Below are 18,684 nucleotides of genomic sequence, written 5' to 3'. Positions count from 1 at the left end.
AGGGTACTGTCAACATCCCTAAGACAGAGATAATGTGTTGCTCATGGCAGCCTGGCCCCTGAAGCTGGCCTGTTGCTGGGCTGGGGAGCATTCCCTACATGCCAAGCACGGAGCTGGGGACCCCACATGGAGCAGCCCTGATTCAAAATGAAGCCGGTAGGAAGGAAAGCAGAGGTGAGAGTTGAGAAGTCCAAATCCGTTACATAAACTGAACTGCTGGATCCAGCCGTTCCTGAAGCTAGTTTATCCCCCACCCCAGACTTTTCGGTTCCATGAACTAATGAAGCCCTTCCTTCTGCTTAAGCCTGTTTGATTTGGATTTCCTCTCACCAGCAACCAGAAGGGTCCTCACTGACGGACTGAGGCTAACCTGAGGCTAATCCAAGGTCAAATGGCTAAGAAAGTAGCAGAATTGAGACTCAGACCAAAGTCTAGGCTCTCGACCTACTTCAGCAGCCTGACTTTTCCCAGAAGCCTTCCTCATGGCCCTAGAGCCCAAGTCCCAGCTGACAGCTGCCTTGATGCCCCCCTCAGGCCGGCTACAGCCTGGACACCCCACCCAGCCTGACCAGACTCCTTTTACTTCTTTCCCAGAAGCAGCTGAAATCACACTGATATGGATTTCTGGGCATTGGTTGGCTCATCCCTCAAATGCAGCTCATGGCCCCTCCCTCGTAGATCCAGGCAGAAGGCCCAAGAGCGCCTAACACTGGCCTGGCCCATAAAGGACTCTGAGGGGAGGATGCAGTGTGGACCCTCTTACTTGCCCTCACCTGTCTGACTCCTGCAGATGCTGTGCTCGGCAGACTCCTTCCCCAGCTTGGGGGCCGTGTGCATGCCTGGCCAGGCCTCCCATCTTGGCAGTAACCCCACATCTGTGCTGGACTTCTGAAGGCCACGCTGCTCTGGCTCTCTAATGACAGGGGTAGGAGACCTGCATTGCGTCTGCCAGCTCTGAGCCCAGGGGTAGGGGGGCTCCCGAAAGGATGAGACTGCCAGGTCCCCGGGAGGTGGGAGGGCCCGAGTTGGCTTCCTGGACCATGTGTCCCACCCAAGTCCAATCCCCAGAGAGAAGGCCTGAGGAAAACCCCCGTGCCTCAAAGGATGCAGGCTCTTCAAGGTGTGGCAGGGGAAGGGACAGGAGAGGGCCGTCAACCTGAGCTTATTTGGTGCCATGAAACAGTCTTTCCTGTTCAAGCAGCTGGTGGCTCGGGGAAGGCCTGTGGCTTGACTAGACTCATGCGGGCGGATGGGTGGACGGGCGGAGCTAGGACCCAAACCGGCGCTTGTTGGACGCTGACATCTCTGCAGCGGGAGCCCACTTGGAGGCCCAATGTGACTGTCGGGTGTGAGAGACCTATTTGAGCAGAGCCAAACTGAAACAGTCACGTTATTAAGTGGGACTTGGTCTGGCCACTTCCAGAAGGTTCAGGGGAAGGAGCATCTGTGGAAGTCCCACGTCTCTCCTCAAAGCCCAGACTCCCCCTAGGCAGACAGCAAAGCTCAGTCCCCTGCTCGCCCGGCCTCTGCTGAGAGCCCCAGGCGCCCACAGCCGCGTGCACGATTCCGGCCCTCTCTGTCCACCGCCTGCTCTCTAGATCAACTTCAAATCCACTCGCTTTTTCATTTGGTAAGTTTGCTTCATCCTAAGCATTGGTAGCTATGAAATCATGAATCTGGTATGCTGGCTGGTTTTGTTTCCTAACAGGTGATATGTATCTATGAAAACAAAACACACCCAACCAGGTACGCCCCCCAACCCCCGCCATGTACACCCTCCTCCTGCAGCCTCCTCTGCTTGATCACTTTTGTAGCCCCAGAGATAAGATGGTGCTTGGCCTGCAGCAGGTGCTCTGTAAGTCTGTCGAATGATTGAATTCATGAATGAATGACAAGCCTGAAGCCCTGCAAGGACTCACGGAATGCTTCACGGCTCCTCACTCCACCTGGCTGCTCACAGGTGAGCACATGAGGACTCAGGAAAGAAAGGAGCCTGTCTGGATCCCAGGTGAGCCCAGCTGTCCTGGCTCCTGGTCCCGCTGTTTCTGCCCTACCCTCAGGACTGAAATGGGCCTCCCTCCAGGACAGGTGCCAGCACCCACCTGGCCAGGCTCCCCAGCTTGCACCCTGGAGCTCAACAAAGACAGGTAGCTGCTGGAGACCACTGAACTGGAGGCCAGAGCCCTGGGCTCTGAGCTGCCTGACCACCCCAGGGTCCTCTCACGGCCCCCCTGGCTCACTGGGGTCATCAGGGGTTTCTACCGATGTGGCAGAGGAAGGCTTTGTTGACCTGAGAACAGAGAGCCACCCCGGGGGCTCTCACTCCTGCAGACAAACCCACCATGATGTCAGCCCCAGCCCCCAGAGGCCAGGGGGGCAGATAGCAGCACCCTCCTTAGCACTGGAGTCCAACCCGCTACGATTGGAAAAACTGAGACCTAGTGATGGGTTATTCATGGGGTCTTTCACCCCAGACAGAGATTGCATGATGCACTGAGGGGCTCGGAGTCACTCTGGGTTCAAGCCCCAGCAGCCCAGCTTACACCTGCTGTGGGACATTGCACAAATCTCCCAACATCTCTGTGCCTGAGTTCCCACATAACCAAGGGTGCTAGCCATTGTCCTCTCCAGGGCTGTAGTGGGGTTAGATGGGGAAGCAGAGCTCGGTGGGGAATCTCCCTGAGGGGCAGGTGGCCCCAGGCTCCCCATGTTGCTCAAGGGGATTTCCCAAGGGACAGCACCGAAGAGGCTCACTGAATCTCTCTCATTCTGTGTGTCCAGAGCTGCCCATCCACCCGGGGGCTGTCTCGAAGTCCCTCCCGGCCCTGGGGAAGCTGCAGATCCTCAAGATTCTACTCTGGATCATTTTGAAAGAAGCTTCTGCTCCCTCTGCCCTGGGCCTCCTCGTGCTCAAAGTTTACGCTCTGTGGGGTGAAGGGGTAGCAGTGGGGAAAGAAACTGCACCAATTACACTGCAGGGGCCCTCGGCAAGTGTGCAACCTCTGTGGGTCTCAGTTTACTCAGCTGGAAAATGGGTGTGGTTCCTTCTTGGGGTAGTTATGAGGGGCCCTCGACCTTCCATCCCCACCGGGGCCTGGGGCTGGGCTAATGCCCAGGGGAGTGAAAGAACTTCCCTCCCATGGCTGAAGCTGCCCTTGTAGGCAGCTTCGAGGAAACCCCTGAGGTTCTCTGGGCCCCGGCTGGGCCTCTGTGCCATCCAAGCAGTGAGGAGAGGTTACAGAAAACAGTTGCGAGAAACATCAAACACACCGATGAGAGCCCCAGAGACCCTGCCCCAGCCGGCTGCCCTGACCATCAGCGGCCCCTCACAGGTTTCTCAGGCGGCTGCGAACTTCTCCCTCCCCCAGGCTATCTGCTTGGTACTCACAGTGTCACAGGGGAGAGGGCGGAGGTCCTCCTGGAGCCCCAGCACCCTGCCTGCCTCCACGGCCCCTGGGGACGAGCTCTGGGCCCTCCCCACTGCAGGGCTTGACGTCTGACTTCCTCCCTGCTCAGCCAGCATCAAGGAAACCACGCCCTGGGGAGAGGGTGCCAGGCACCCTGGGGCCCCCGCCCACCTCTGACTGGGCCCCAGACACTCACTGCCCAGTGGGCTCCTTCGAGGTCCGGCCAGTCCGAGTGGCCTCAGCAGGCAGGTCAATAAATAATACAGCTCCCTCCCTGGCCAGTCTCGTGTGGCCGATCACGTTTCAGGCCACTCGAGTTTCTGGTGAGGCTGCTTTGTTCAGAGTGCCTGCCCAGCCTGGGGCTCTGGCCACAGGGGAACTGACACTCACTGAGGGCCAGCCCGAGCAGGCAGGACAAAGGCGCATGACAGGTGGCCCCCGCCCAACTGGGACTGGGGTGGCAGGGGCCGGACATTCCACCTCACCTCCCTATGGCCTCCGTGCTCTCAGCTCCCCACCCCCACACTGGTGGTGTCCCCTGGAAAGCCCTTCTGCCTGGCCCACCCCCATTCCCGGAGGCCCCGCCCTGGCCCCACCTCCAGGAAGCCTCCTCACCCCCAGCTGGGAGTGACCTGTTCCCATCTGAATTCCCACTGCCCTCCTCTGCCAGTCTGTCTCCTCGGGGTATCAGTCAGCGTCTCTCCTCTAGACAGTGGCCAATACCTCCTGACTGGTGTCACGTCCCCCAGCCCACACCCCTCCCCCTCCACAGTCTCATTTCCTTCAGCAGCTCCAGGGATTGTTTTAAAACAGAAAGTACATCGTGTCATTATCCTGCTTTAAACCCGGCCCTGTCTCTCCCCTACCCCAGTAAACTCTCAGGTCCTCACAAGGATCTGGCACTGCCAGACTTTGGGGACCGCACATTCCTTCCCTCCTGGACCCCGGCTGGGTCTCCTCCACGTTCTCCAAACACACCAGGGCCTTTGCACCTGCTGTTCCCTCTGCCTGGAATGCTCTCCCCCGGGTCTTCATAAGCTCCCTCCTCCCTGCCACTCTCAACTCAATGCCACTCCCTCAGACAGGCCTTTCTTTCTTCTTTCTTCTTCTTAAGACCGTCTTATTGAGATATAATCCACGTTCTATAAAATCCACCTATTCAAGGTGTACAGCGATTTCAGTATATTCACAGTTGTGCACACATCACCCCAATCTAAGATCAGAACACTTTCATCATCCCCAAAAAGAAACCTCGCTTGCATTAAGCAGCCCTTCTAGTGCCCCCCGTAGCCCCCAGGCCCTGGCAATCGGCACTTCCTGTCTATGTGGGCTCGTCTGCTGTCAGTGGTCTTTTGTGGCCGGCTTCTCTCACTCAGCATACTATTCCCAAGGTGGCTCCGTGTCGTGACACATCGCAGCCCCTCATTCCTTTTCGTGGCTGCGTAGCATTCCATCGTGTGGACAGATTTAGTTTGCGTGCTCTGCAGCCAGTGGGCAGTTGGGAGAGGCCTTTCCAGAGGCCCCAGTCACTCAATCCACCCTCCCAGTTTGATCTTCTTGCCTGTAATCCCTGTCCAAGGACACCTTCCTCCGTCTATTTGCTTGGTTTACTGCTTCTCTCCCCCCAACTGTCGGCCTCGTGGGGCCTGGGCCGTTGCCTTACTCCTTGCCACATCCCCAGGGTCGGGCACAGGCCTGATGCGGAACAGGGGCCCAGCAAATAAATATTTATTGGCTGACTGAACAAAGCCTTTTCCAGCAAGATTTCCGTGCAATCTCCCTGCCTGGCTCAGAGGACACGTGCTGCCCTCACCAGGAAAGGCCTCGGCTGTGACCCAGCTTGGCGACTAGTAACTTGAGGCCCTTGAGCCCCAGGTTCCTCCTCTGTCCAGTGGGATGGTTGCCCTCATCCGCTGGCCTGATGTGAGGCTGGACACTGAGCACCTGGCACAGTGCCAGGGCGAGAGGAGGGCTTCACCCCCACACAAAGACTGGATGGGGGGCGATGGGCAACAGAGCAGCATGGGGAGGGGCGGGGGGAAAAGGGGGGAGGAGGAGAGGAAGGCAGGCCTGCAGGGCTGAGGTGGTAAGTCCCCTGTATGAAAGGGTAAAGCAGCCACCAGAAGAATCCATGTGTGCAGGGTGCTTGGGTGGCTCAGTTGTTAAGCATCTGCCTTCGGCTCAGGTCATGTTCCCAGAGTCCTGGGATCGAGCCCCACATCGGGCTCCCTGCTCCGCGGGAAGCCTGCTTCTCCCTCTCCCACTCCCCCTGCTTGTGTTCCCTCTCTCGCTGGGTCTCTTTCTGTCAAATAAATAAATCTTAAAAAAAAAAAAAAAAAAGAACCCATGTGTGCTTTGGGCAGTGCCCATGCAAGGGGTGGAGGCAGCTGGGTGAGCCCTGCCTAGGAGCTCCCGTCCCACCCCATGCCCAGCTCCAGACCCTGCCCAGAGAGGGACAGGGATAGCCTGTCCAGAAGGGGAAGGATGTGGGGAGGGGACTAAAGACCCTGTCCTCAGCCTCAGGGAATCCTGGCCACTACAGGCTCTCCCGGGACAGGGAAGCAGATGCTCTGGGGCCCCAGAGAGCAGGGCCAGGCCTCCCAGTGTGTATTGGGGGGTGGGGCACATCACAGGAAGAGGGGTAGAGGGGTGTCCGCTCCAAGTGGGAAAGAATTTCCTTGCACTGGAACTCCCCAGGCCTGGCCCAGGCTGTGGGGCGGAGAGCTCCCTGTCCCAGGAGGTGTGTGCACACGGCCTCCCGCAGAGGGCATCAGATGGCTAATTGTCCGGGAAGCTCCCTGGAAGCTCCCAGAGCCTGGCTGTCAGCTGCTCCCCAGCCCTCCTCCCCAGATGCACCTCAGCAGGGGAGGGGGGGGGCCTGCTCAGCAGAACCCCCCGCCCCACTTCCACCAGCCCCCCAAGTGGGCTGCCTCTGCCCACCAGGCGGTTCAAATGCCCCATTGGCCCTCAAGGCACAAAACGATCTGTCGTTCCCAAAATAACACCAGATGCAAAAGTGATTTTCCAGCCTGGCCCCAGAGGCTGAGGACTACCGATGCCACAGACTAAAGCCTATGACAGATAGGAGCTTGGAGGTGTTTGCTCAGAGACAGAGCCACCGAGCGGCACCTAGCCTGCCCGGGCAGGCCCAAGGCCTCGACTCAGTTAATCTCACAACAGCCCTGGAAGTCGCTTACACAGTACGAAGGGGCTGGACCGGGGTTCGAACTCAGGCAGGCCTGACGGCCGAGCTGGACTTCTCCCTACTCCAGCACTCCGACGCTGAGACTCAGGAGGACAAAGGGAGGCACGCCACTGGGTGCCGGCCAACGGAACCCGTTCGTGATCTTCCCCCGAACCACCTCGCTGGCACGTTACCCAAGGAAACAGGCCCAGAGGGATTTAGCAACTCACCCCAAAACGCACATCCTATAACCTACCGTCTCTGGCTTTGGGCCCCGGTGTGCACAGCTCCTAGGTGTCGGGTTCCCTCTCGGAGATCTGGGGCCAAAGGCCCAGGGACCCTGCCCCTGGCTTCTGGGCTGCAGTCACTGAACCCCTGGGCAAAGGGCCAGGGCTGGCCGGCCGGCAGCCTGCTCCCCACACACACCTCTTGCTTTTCCAGATGTAAGCGGGTCTGGGCCAGGGGCGACGGACTCAGGCGGAGGGGAATCTGAAGACGCAAGTGGAAAACTATGTGCTGTCTGATTGCAACCCTCCAATTTGTCACTGTGGCTGCCGCCAGCCCCGCCTCAGGCCGCAGACCTGCTGACTCAGGTCTTCCCTGACGCTGAGGGGGGCTGGGATCCCACCAAGGGCCTGCTCTGTCCTTCTCTCTGTCTGTCCGACTCGGGGAGTCACCTCAGTCCTCTTGGTGGCCTCCCAACAAAATGGGGTGGGGGTCCAGAGAGCAGAGCAAGTCTCCCGGAGCCCCCTAAGAGCCATCTTCCCCAGCTAAGCATGGAGGTGCCCTGTACTTACAGGTGCTAAGTGGGGGTTTGGGGCCAACCCAGTGCCGATTATGGGGTCCACACCCACCTGGCGCTATGTTTGAGGGTAGGGCGGCCACCCCACCAGTGTTCCTATCAGCCCTGTGATGCAGGCCTGCCCATCGCCACTGTTGGGCTATCAGGCCAAAAAGACACTCTTGGAGCACTTACCATGAGCTGTGCAAGTCTCTACCCCAACAGCCCTGACTGGTAATTATCCCCTGTGCCGTTAACCCCACGCTGTAGATGAGGGAATTCAGGCACGGAGCGGCTGATCTACCAGGCCCTGCGAGGCTGGGCTACTCCTCCTTGGACTGGGTGAGACTCTGGCAGAGCATGGCAGGGCCTCCCAGTGCTAGGCCCCCTGCATCCTGTAAACAACCCTTGAGGTTTCCATAGTGCCAATCCCCAGAGACCGCAGGAGAGAATGAGACACAGGGAAATCCAGCTGAGGTTGGAGGGAAAGGCACACAGCACACTCACCATAGCCGGGGGACTCACCCCCTGACATGGCCTGCCTCGCCGAGGTGCCAACCCGAGGAGGTCTATCCCAGGGTCTAAGGAGGGACAGGTGGCCACTGACTCACTCTTGGGGTGAACTTTCCTCTCTGTTCCCACAGCCAGCTACATCCGCATCCAAGAGAATGCCTCCACCCTCACTGTCTGCCCTGTTTTCCTAAAGCCAGACCCCAAGGCCTATCCCTGCCATGCCTCCCACCTTCACCCACCCATCTATCCAGGCCCAGAGGCCCAGGGTCCCAGACCCTCTCACCCAGCAGCAAAGACAACTGTGGCCACTGTAATGGTGGTTTCCTATCACAGTGAGTGTGGGCTGAGGGGCTAGGTTTCCCTTTTCTCTTTGGCTGCCAGGAAGCTCAGCAATTTTCATCTCTACAGAAGGACCTCAGGACCCTGCTTATCTCTCTGTCCCATTCTATTTTTTTTCTTCTAGATCATGACATTCTGTTCTATATTGTGCTTATCCTGCTCCTGATGTTTTTATTTGATTTATCGTACGTATTTCCTATAAACGGTCACAAATATTTTGGAAAGGAACGAAGGAAGAAAGGAAGAGAAAGTTTATATAGTTTATAAAGTAGGTGATGAAGGTGGGAAGAAAGAGGGAGCCTCTTCCAATCTCTTAGCCTTTGTAAAACCTCCCCTTGGTAACAAATACGCCCTTAGGTGGTATCTAAATAGATGTCTTCCAAGCCCTTCCAAGCAGCTGCCTCTAAGCCCCTCCCATATAAACCCTGGCCCCACCTAATCCCCCTTTACAGACAAGACCCAGCCTTGCCCGAAATCACACAGGATCCAGCTCCCTGCTCCCTGGTCTGAATCCCTTCAGCAGGTGCAGGGGCTGGCGCCAACCCAGGAACAGGCCCCCTCCCCAGGGCGCAAAGAGCCCTGTTCTGCCTCCATGCGCGCTGGCGAGCACAACGCCCCCGGTCCAGGCACCCCTCCCCGTCCGTCCATCTGGTGAAGGGGAAGGACGAGAACAAGAGCAGCGGTAATCACACCTGAGGCTTACCCAGCGCTGGCCGTGCGCCAGGCCCTGTTCTTTGTACACCACCTCATTTAAGCCTACGCGAATCCTGTAAGGATCTGCAGGTGGGAAGCTTTGGCTGCAGAGATGAAGCCACTTCATGCCGCTGATGACGCCAAAGCCAGTTTTAAACTCGGGCGGCCTGGTGCCTGCGTCCAGGCTGAGTTCTCAGCCACTCGGCAACTGCCCCGGACAGGCACAGGAAATTGCCCCACGCCGCACTCTGAAGGAACGAGCGTGGGCCCCATTTCACTGACAGGTAACAGGCTCAGAGAGGCTAGGAGACAGGGCCAAGGTCACTCGGCTGTGCCCAGTGCCCGTGGGAGTCTGCCAGCCATACCGTACCTGCCGCTGGCATCCTCCTGCGGGCACGCCGGGGCCCAGCCAAATGCCCGCACACTCCCCACTACTGTTCCACACTCCTGCCTCCCTCCCTCCCCACTAGAGATTCTGAGTTTCTCCGGAGGGCTCCAGGCATGAGCTTTCCTGCCCTCCATCCCTGCTCCCGCCAGGCTGGAGCTGTCCCAGGGCTCACAGAGTCTGTGCAAATCGGCCAGCCCGGTGCCCAGCCTCCCTGCCACCAGGCGATGGCCAGGCAGAGCCGCGTCCACACACGCACACACACGCGCGCGGTCCGAGTACCTGAGGGTCCTCACGGAGATGCAGTACTTCCACATAAGGCTCCACACGGCGCTGCCGCCACCCTTCATGCCTGGCTAGTTGGGAGAGCCAGCGGCTGAGGGACCCAGGGCCACAGCCCTCCGACCCTGGTCGCCTCCCTGCCAGGGGCTGGCTGTCTTTGCTGGCTCTCAGGTCACTTCCTTCTTCATGGTGGGAAGAAGAGAGACAAGGGCTACAAGCCAGGGGAGAGGGGGAGGCGCGGGCTCCCACAGGCCACTGTCAGTCCCAGCCACCGGCCTTGCTGTCCCCAGGCCAGCCTCTGTGTGCTGGCCCGTCGGGCTGCTGCAGCCCCTCCTGGCTGAGTGGCCCTCTCGCACCAGACCCCGTGGCTTCGGCACAACCTTGCGCCTGCCTCCTGCCAGGAGACAGTAGTGGCTGTGGGCTGTGGGCCAGGGGAGCAGTGAGTCACTCGGGGTGGGACGGGTGAGGGGCGTCTGCCCAGTGAAGGAGAGCGCCGGTCCTGTGTCCAGAGGCTGGCCTGGGAGGGGAGAGGCTGAGCCTGAGAGGGAGGGAGGTGGGCGGGGAGGCGAGGGCGGGCCCACATCCTCCCCCATCTCCCCAGAGGCCTAAACTCAACACCCGCCCCGCAGCCAGCCCTGCCCGGCCCACCCCAAGCGGCGGGCCAGGAGCTGGCCAGGACAGGGAAAGGGGCCGCTCTGCCTGCTTGGATCCTGGGGGAAGCCTGGGGGTGTATGGGACACAAAAGAAAGACAAAGTCAGGGCTGCGGCCTGGGAGAGTGGCTGGCCCAAGAGGGTCTCCATCTGCTGGGAGAGACAAAGTTCCTGGGCCTGGCCAGGCCACTTCCTTACTGTGTGACAGATGATGCTGTATGTGGCCAGCCCCTTTGACCTTAAGTTTCCCTGACCACCTCGGGCTCACGGAATCCTGGGCACGGGTCTAAGCTCTCCACAGGGCCAGAACGGGCACATCCAGTTCTCCCAATGGCCTTATGAAGTGGATTTGATCATCGGCTCCGTTTGATATTTGAGGCAACTGAGGCACAGATGGGGAAAGTCACTCACCCCAGGTCACAGCCCTAGGAAGCGGGGGAGGTGGGCTTTGTGCTGTGGCAGTCTGGCTCCAGGCACAGCATTTCTGGGTAGAGGTGGGGAGTGGAGGGGGGCGGAGGGCTTTGACCCCTCTGAGCAGCCGTGGGGGCTGGGCCCGAGCTGGGTCTGGGGCATTTCCAGACCGGGGTCCCAGCTGCAGCCCCCGCCCTTGTTCCCCACCCCCCTCCCCCCAGCTGCTCCTGGGCCCAGCCCAGGGTAGGCAGCTGGGGCTTCCCAGGCAGAGCCCCCAGGGACAATGACTCACAGCTCAAGGTCAGCGTTCACAGAATCTACTTCTACCCACCCGCAGCCCCCAGGAAGTTCCCCAGGGTCAGGTGGGTCCAGCCTCCCGCACCCTGCAAGGCCCTGGGCATACAGCCATACAGCTATGAATGGCTGCCAGGGTCATCCTGTCCGGGGCCCACCAGGACCCCCGTTTCACCTATAAGAAAACTGAGGCTCACAGGGGGCATCACCTGCCCACAGACAGTCAGGGAGAGTGGCGCTGGACCCTGAGCCTGGGTCTAGGGGTCAAAGCCTTGCTCTGTCCCCGGGCCCCTGGCCCTGGCCTGGGCAGGATGTCCAGGATTCCAGCCTGATCCCCACAATGAGGATCAGCAGCTGCATACTTGTCTGTCCCCCAAGCCAGGAAAGAATTTTTTATCTGAAAGCAACATTGGTTTCTACAAAGGCTGTGGCTTCTTTGGGGGGCTCGGGAACCCCAGTTCTCTCTCCTCCTCATCAGAAGCCACCACAGTGGCCCGCTACCCGTCATAGGAGCTCCTCCACAGCACCCTGGGGAGGTGGCTGCCCAGCCTCAGCTTGAACCCCCCGAGTGATGGGAAGCTCATTATCCCTCAAGGCTGCTATTCCAGCCTGAGCCTCCACTGACCTAAGGAAACTCTCCCTGGGGCAGCACCTCACTTCCTTATGCCACACAGAGTAGGACCTCCATTCAAGAGTTTATCTGGTCTGTCCTACTGGTGGAAGTTTTCTCAACATCTTCTGAGGGCGGAGGCAGTGTCTGTGTGTGTGTGTCTCCATCACCACCACTCTGCTCACCCCATCCCCGGGCTCACTCATCCGTTCACACACCCATACCCAGCTCCCGCCTCCCTTCCCTCCCCCCTCCCAATCATCCACCCACCTATGCTCTCCTCTTCCTTCCATCCAACACCTCACTCATTCCCCTCTGGCCTGGGCTGACCCCTGGTCCCCACAGGTAAAGAGCTAGAATAGGTGACTGCAGAGACCTCTTTCTCTTCCTGAAGCACCTTCCAGAACCCTTGTCCCATCCTCCCTACCAGCCTGTTGCCTCTCACCTGGTCCCCCAGGATTCCATCCATGGCCTGTCACATCCCAGGCACATCTGAGTCTTCCGTCTTTTTGCCCCGTGCTTTCCTGCTGCCTGCTAGGCTCTGGTTTCTCATGGCTCCTGGGCCCTCTGACCCCAGGCTCTGGGGCAGACCCGCTGGGCCCGGGCTTAGCACCGGGGTCCCTCACCATCCAGCTGGGAGGAGTATCTGTCACATGCACCTCCCATGCCTGTTGTGTGTGAGACACCAGCCATGGCGGGTACCTGGTAGGGAGGGGAAGGTGGCACCTTTGGCCCTGGAGGTGATCTCAGAGAGAGGTGTCATTTTCAGGACAGGGCCTGTCCTGAAACAGGCCAAGACCCTGTCCTGGAAGACACCCCTGCCCACTGAAACCTCCGGAGGGTCCAGGCGCCGCTCTGTTCTTCCCCTTGGCTGCACCCACCTGTGTGCCCTTCCTTTCCAACAGCATCACACTGGCTTCCCTCCCCCACTTCACAGATGGGGAAACTAAGGCACAGGGAAGGGATGGGTGCGGCTGTCCCCAGCTGCCGGGGCATCGCGGGCTTCTCAGAAGACTGCTTCCTTGGCTTGATGGGTGAGGGGGTGGGGGCCACCCACGAAGAGTTAGCAAAGCCTCAGGGAAGAGCTTGAGGGCACGAAGCTTAGTGTTACCACCTGGCAGGGGCCACGCCCTGGGCCATCTCCCGCACTCCCTCCCCGGTGGCCCTAGAAGATCGCTTTTCCAAGGCGCTGGCAGCCCCCACGCCATCGCTGTCAGCCTGGGCCAGCCTCACACCTGAGCCGTTACATGCCCCCTGCGCTGCTCCCCAACTTCGCAGGGTGCTGATGGCGCAGAGACTGTCACACGGCGGGGTGAGGGTGGCGGTGGCCTGGGGGTGTGCTGCCCTCCTTCACGACCGCTCTCATCATGTCCTCTCAACGGCCCTGAAGGGTGGCTGTCATCATGCCCATTTTAGGGGCGAGAAAACCGAGGCTCCTGGTGCTCTGAGATTTCCTGAATGCTGACTCAGCACACCGTTGTCTTCATCACCGATGGTGGCTTGTCCCTGAGAATGGGGGCAGACTCCTTCTTCACCTCTGACTCCCTGCCCCTAATACTAGTCATCCCATCTCTCTGAGCCTCCGTTCGTTCCTCTGCAAAATGGGAATAAGCATCCTTGCTCTCCTGGCTACGGTGAGGAAGAAGTGATACCAGGCTCACAGAACCGTGTGGCCCTGGGTGCAGGCCTCAGCCTCTGAGGGCCACCTTCTGCAGGACAGCAGAGCTCATGGCAGCTGTCATGGCAAGAGCCCCTGGCACGGCTGGGCACCCGTTAGGTGCCCAGTGATGTCGTCCCTCCAACTTCCCCTGTAGGACACAGGGGGCCACAGCAGGAAGAGAAAGTGAGGGAGGTCTGCGTGGGAGCTCGCCCCTCTCCCCAGCCACACGGCCACGGCCAGGCTCAGCGGAGAGCTGGCTGGCCCTCCACCCTCCGTGCGGTGACTCACACGGCCCACTGAGGATGAAGTCACTGCCGCCCAGGCAAAGAAAAGGATACATTTGTTCCCTGGGAGATGCCGATGCCATGGTGAACTTGGCCCGTGAGGGCAGGACACAGCCCAGGGCCTGTGCTCGGTGGAGGGACGCAAAGGCAGGAGCAGGGAGGGCGGGGGGTGGAGCCCCTGCTCGTGGGGAGGGGGACTGAGGGGTGGGAGGCTCCCCTCCTCTGCAGGCCAAGGGAGGGCCTGTGAGCCTCGCTCCAGCCTCCAGGCCTAGCTGGGTTTGTCAATTCTACTTGCTCGGTGAGGAATGTCTGTGGTCTCAGGGCTCTGAATGCCCCCCATCCTCTGCCTCTGACTTCCGCCCGTCTTGCCCACAAAATGGTCACTCTCCACTCTCTTCCCTGGCAGTGGGCTGGCGGTGACAGTGGGGTTTATGAGGCCAGACAGCCGGCCCCCTCCTTGCTCTCTGGATCTCTGTGTGGCCTTCCCAGTGCTGTGCCTGCCTTTGGCCTGTCTCCCACCGTCTGTCATAAGCTTCATTTTAAACCCAACATCCTCCCTGCGACCGGCCATTGCCTACTCCTGGCCAAACCGCAATGAGGCAGGCAAGACCCTTTGCCGTCTGCCACCCCCATCAAGCCTCCTGATGCCCACAAGCGGTCCCTGCCCCAGGCCTCCTAGCTCCGAGCCTACCCACTCTGGACAGGAGTTCTGCATCCCTGGGCCTGTTACTCTCCAAATGCCCAGCAGATGGATTGTCTCCTCTGCTCTGGGCCCATGGACTGAACCACCAGGCTCCCGTGCCCCCGTTCCCTGTCGTCTGTGGCCAGTGGGAGACCCTGGCAGGAGAGCAGAAGGTGGTCAGCGTTGTTCACTGCCCCTCGGCAGCTGCAGTGCCTGGCAGGTGGCCCTCTGTACGCGGCTCTGTCTCTCTCCTGCTCCACGTAACTGTGCCCCTCTCCCCACCCTCAGGCCCTGGGTTGTAAGGCCTCCCCGCTGCTGGCAACCCGGTGCCACACTGTCCCCTGGGTCCTCTCTTAACCCTACCGCCATGTCCGTGCATGGCCCCACTGTGGTCAGCTTTGCGTACAGACACTTCCAGCGAATCCTCGATACCCCGCCCCACCACCAAGGCCACCGCCTCCAGGGACCCAATTACTCCTATGTTTGTTCCTTCATCCATTCAACACGTGGGGACTGCCTTGCTAGTGCCAGACACCGCTCGTGGACCCGGGGAAGAAGAGGGGGAGCCAAACAGGGCTGATGTTCTGCTGGGAGGAGTAACCGGCCCCAAGCAAATAAATAAACCTGATAAGCTTTCCTGGGTTCCTTCCTCTTCTGCCCCACATCCTCTCTGGTCCTTGAGCCTCACATTGCATGGACATGGCCTGTGTCCACGTCCCTTTCCCTCCCAGCCCTGAGAGCCCATGGAGAGCGGGCAAAATATCCACGCAGTTTAGCTCTTTCCACACCTCACACACTCTGAGGAGTGGCGCTCACTATCCCCCCCCCCCACTTTTTTTTAACAAATTAACAAACTGAGGTTCAGAGGCCTTGTCCAGAATGATCTCTAAACTCAGCTCTGTCTATCCAACTCCAAAGCCAGAGCTCCTTTTTCCTGATTCAGGCTGAAAGCAAAATGAATCACCCATCATTTATATGTACAGACTTCCAGTGGTGCCCAGAGCAGGGTCAGGCGTGAGGCGGACACTCAACACATGCCAAGTTGGCTGAATGTTAAAACCCTTAACCTTCCTGCTTCTTAAGCAGCATTTGCCTTATGTGGAGGGGGTGCTGGGATGCCCCTATTTTTCAGATGGGAAAATGGAGGCCCAGGGTCATTAAGAGCATTGGGTCATGTGGGACCACTGGGTGGGTTCCCAAGCCCCCGGGGCATCTGACCAACCGACTTCTGCCATCTTGTCTCAGACCTAGGAGGCCAGGAAGGGCTAAGGGCACAGGCAGAGATGGTCACCGAGTCAGGCCGGGTGTTGGGGAAGACGTGAGAGAAGACCTCTGCCATGTCCACCTTGGGGAGCGTGAGGCACACTGTGTCCAAGCTCCCGACTGGGCATGCAGGGCCTCGCTTTGCTTGCTGTGCAGACAGGAAACTGTGGGGGGCAAGGACAGAAGCAAGGGCCAGGGAGCAGCTGATGCTTGGATCCAGGAGGTGGCCCAGATGGTGGGGACAAGTGACTGGAGTCTAGAAACATGCTCGAAGCAGAGCCAGTAGGGATCGCGGATGGCTGTGATACAGGGTGAGAGAGAAAGAAGAGCAGGAGATGATGCCTGGCTTTCTGGCCTGAACAACTGGGGGATTGGAGGGTCCATCAGTGGCGACAGGGACATGGGGACGGCTGGTGGGGAGAGGTGTGGGGGATGGTCAGGTGGGGACCATGCAGTCTAAAGGGACAACCATTGCTGGGTAGGAATGAGGGCTCTGGTTTTTCAGAAGTCAGAAATCCACACTTTTGCCTAAAAGCTCTTGACTTTTACATGTCTGCAATAAATTCAAACTTGAAATGCCATATGAGGGCTAATCCCATGCAAGTCAAATCAAGTCCATCTGTGGTGTCTGGCCCACAGGTCACCTCTCGTACTCTTTGTTCCTTTTCACCTGTCAAGGCTCACTGAGCTGCCACGTCCTACGGGAAGCTGCCCATGACTGGTCCAGCTCCAGGGATGCCCGTGGCTCCTCACAGCCCTTAGAGCAGGGACAAATCCAGACGGGGAGTGACTTGAGGGTAGCTATGGAGCTTGCTCATCAGTTTCTCTTGCCCTGGCAAACAATTTGGCCCAGAGGAGGAGTTAATGAATGAGTATCTGCTAAATGAAGGACCAACCCTTTCACTTGATCTGTCTGCCTTTTATTTTGTAAATGAGGAAGCTGAGGCCCGGAGAAGGGATGTGCGCTGCCTAGGGTGAGACCTGAGGCTGGGCCTGCTCACTGTCCGCCTGTTTGTCACCTGCCCCCGAGACTGCGGGGGGGGGGGGGGGGGGGGGTTGGGGGCCCGGAAGTACAAAGACGATTGCACGATCTTATCAAGTTTGGCCACTGGAAGGAAAGCCAGGATCCTGCAGGGGAAGCTCCTAAGTAATCAGGGTGGGGCGGGGTGAGAGACTGTTCTGGAATGTCTCTTGAGGACCTGCTGTGGTGGCCTGGCTATGGGACAGATGGAGCCCCAAAGGGCAGGGTCTGACATCGGCAATCAATCAAACCGACAGCCAGCCGTCCTGGCTTCTCTCTTCTGGGATCTGTGACTCTGTTCCCTTTTGGGCGTGGGGAAGGCAGATGGTACTGGGGACCTTCAGGGTTTGTGCCCCTATCTGCTATGTAAGGAGATCAGACAGTGGAAGCCCCAGTCCCATTCCGTAATGTTGGAGATGGAGAAATGGAGTCACATAGGGGTTAAGTGACTTACTTAAGGTCACACAGCAGGGAGCAGAAGATCTGGGACTCTGAACACGGGTTCTGACTAAGACCTTTCCACACCCCTGAGCTGCACCGGCCAAGGGGTTTTTATAAACCATTCCTGCCCTGCCCCGCCCCCCCCTTCAGTGTCCTCATCTGCAAAACGGGAAGAGAACAAAACCTGCCTCAGGGGGCCTTTGTGAAGATCAAACCCATCGGAGGAGCCAATGCTGTGTGAATGTACTTTGAGAAGCTCTATGAAGGATCATGAACATAAAGCAATGCCCTTCTGAGCTTCTAGTCTCTGCAGTTGCTGGCTGTGGCCAAAACTAAAGCTTCCAGGGAGAGACATTTCACTCTCACCCAATAGTAATAATAATACCCGGTGCTTACTGAGTGCTTACTGTTGCCGGAGCCCTACATGTGATGAGCTCACCGAATCCTAAGGCCCATCCATGAGGTGGGTACCACTATTATCTCATCTGTAGAGTGGGGAAACTAAGGCACAGAGTGATGCACAAACACCCCTAGGACTACACAAATAGGAAATGGCAGGGCTAGGATTTGAGCCCAAGCAATGCTCTCCAAAACGCACATTATAACCACTATGCAACATGACTTTCCTACTCTGGTGGGGAAGTCCCTCTCTATACCTAACCTAAATCCCACTTGCTGCTGGCCTTATCCATTCCCTAGGTCCTTCTCAGGCAAAGGAGAAGAGCTGTTCTCTGGGATGCCCATCCTGTGCTGAAAGGCCTAAGTTCTTTGGCCCCTGGCGCCTCACTTCCCGGATCTTGGCATGCGGGTCAAGGGACCCCAAACAGGAACCCTCCCCTTGACTGATCATGCCCACATACGAAACTCATTCAGAGAACTGGTGAGGACTGCACCACCCTGGGCCTGGACCTCACCTCCTCCATGGCCTTCCTGCCTCCTTTTTTTCTCATCCACTGCCCCAGCCCTGCCCTGTTCAGGTCAGCCCCCTGGCTGAGTCTCCTCCATTGCTTTCCTTTGTTCACAGACAGTTCCTAGCTCTAGCCTCATCCCACCCTTATGATGCAGACTCTCTGTGGACTTGCTGGTATTTCATTTAATACTATTTACTATTTTCCCTTAAAATCAACTGGCTTAAAATGTCTAGTCTGGCTTAAAACAGCAAGTCTAGTCAAGTGCCTCGACCTAACTCTTAGTTATCAGGAACTACGGGAGACAGAGGTACAGGTGAAATGACATCAGTGGGGGAAGCGATCAGCCAGAAATGGAATGTGGGAGGTGCTAAAGCATAGGGCCCGGTTTTTTCAACAAATGAATGGCAAAGCTGGAAAAGGAAGGGGGAGCTTCCAGATATAAGGAGACTCAACAGACATATGCAGTGTGCGGATCGCATTAGCATCCTGATTTGAACAAATCTACTGTAGAAAGACATTTTTGGAGAAAAACGGGAAAGCTGAACACTAAAATGGATGTGGAACGCGTAAAGGAAAGATGAAACACGCCGGGCAAAGCCGTGACATCTGGCGCAGGTAGGTGATTCATGGCGGGACCTTGCTATGGGACCCTGAGCAGTCGCTCTCTGCTTCCAACCAGATTTCCAATTTACAACAATAGTAAGTTAAAAACAATGCACAAAATACCCAATTAACTGGCTTTCACTCCTGAATACATTCATTTTAAAAGGAAACTTTGTATCACTCCCCCAAATGGAAAACTAGCATCACTTGTTGTAAGTAGAAGGTTACCATGAAAACAAGACAATGTTATTCAGTTTCAGGCAGATACT

General features: G+C 58.0%; 1 protein-coding gene across 3 annotated transcripts in view; it reads right to left on the bottom strand.

Annotated features, from left to right (window-relative positions):
* IQSEC1 (IQ motif and Sec7 domain ArfGEF 1) overlaps nucleotides 1–10,063 on the bottom strand; it is a 119,096-nt gene extending 109,033 nt beyond the window's left edge. Inside the window, exon 1 of one of the 3 annotated variants that reach the window (XM_025885718.2) lies at nucleotides 9,585–10,063. In XM_025885718.2, the coding sequence (XP_025741503.1) occupies nucleotides 9,585–9,652 (68 nt within the window). In that variant the 5' untranslated portion in view covers nucleotides 9,653–10,063. Of the gene's footprint in view, nucleotides 1–3,388; nucleotides 3,519–6,847; nucleotides 7,022–9,584 lie in introns of those variants that run through there. The other 2 variants (XM_073901722.1, XM_025885725.2) reach the window with 2 other exon arrangements.
* Nucleotides 10,064–18,684: the final 8,621 nt, after the last annotated feature.

Source organism: Callorhinus ursinus, unplaced genomic scaffold (genome assembly GCF_003265705.2).
Source record: "Callorhinus ursinus isolate GAN/ISIS: 27379988/994484 unplaced genomic scaffold, GSC_fseal_2.0 scaffold15, whole genome shotgun sequence".
Lineage (NCBI taxonomy): Eukaryota > Metazoa > Chordata > Mammalia > Carnivora > Otariidae > Callorhinus > Callorhinus ursinus.
Note: the sequence above shows the minus strand (reverse complement) of the source record. Positions and strands in the feature narration are given on the sequence as shown.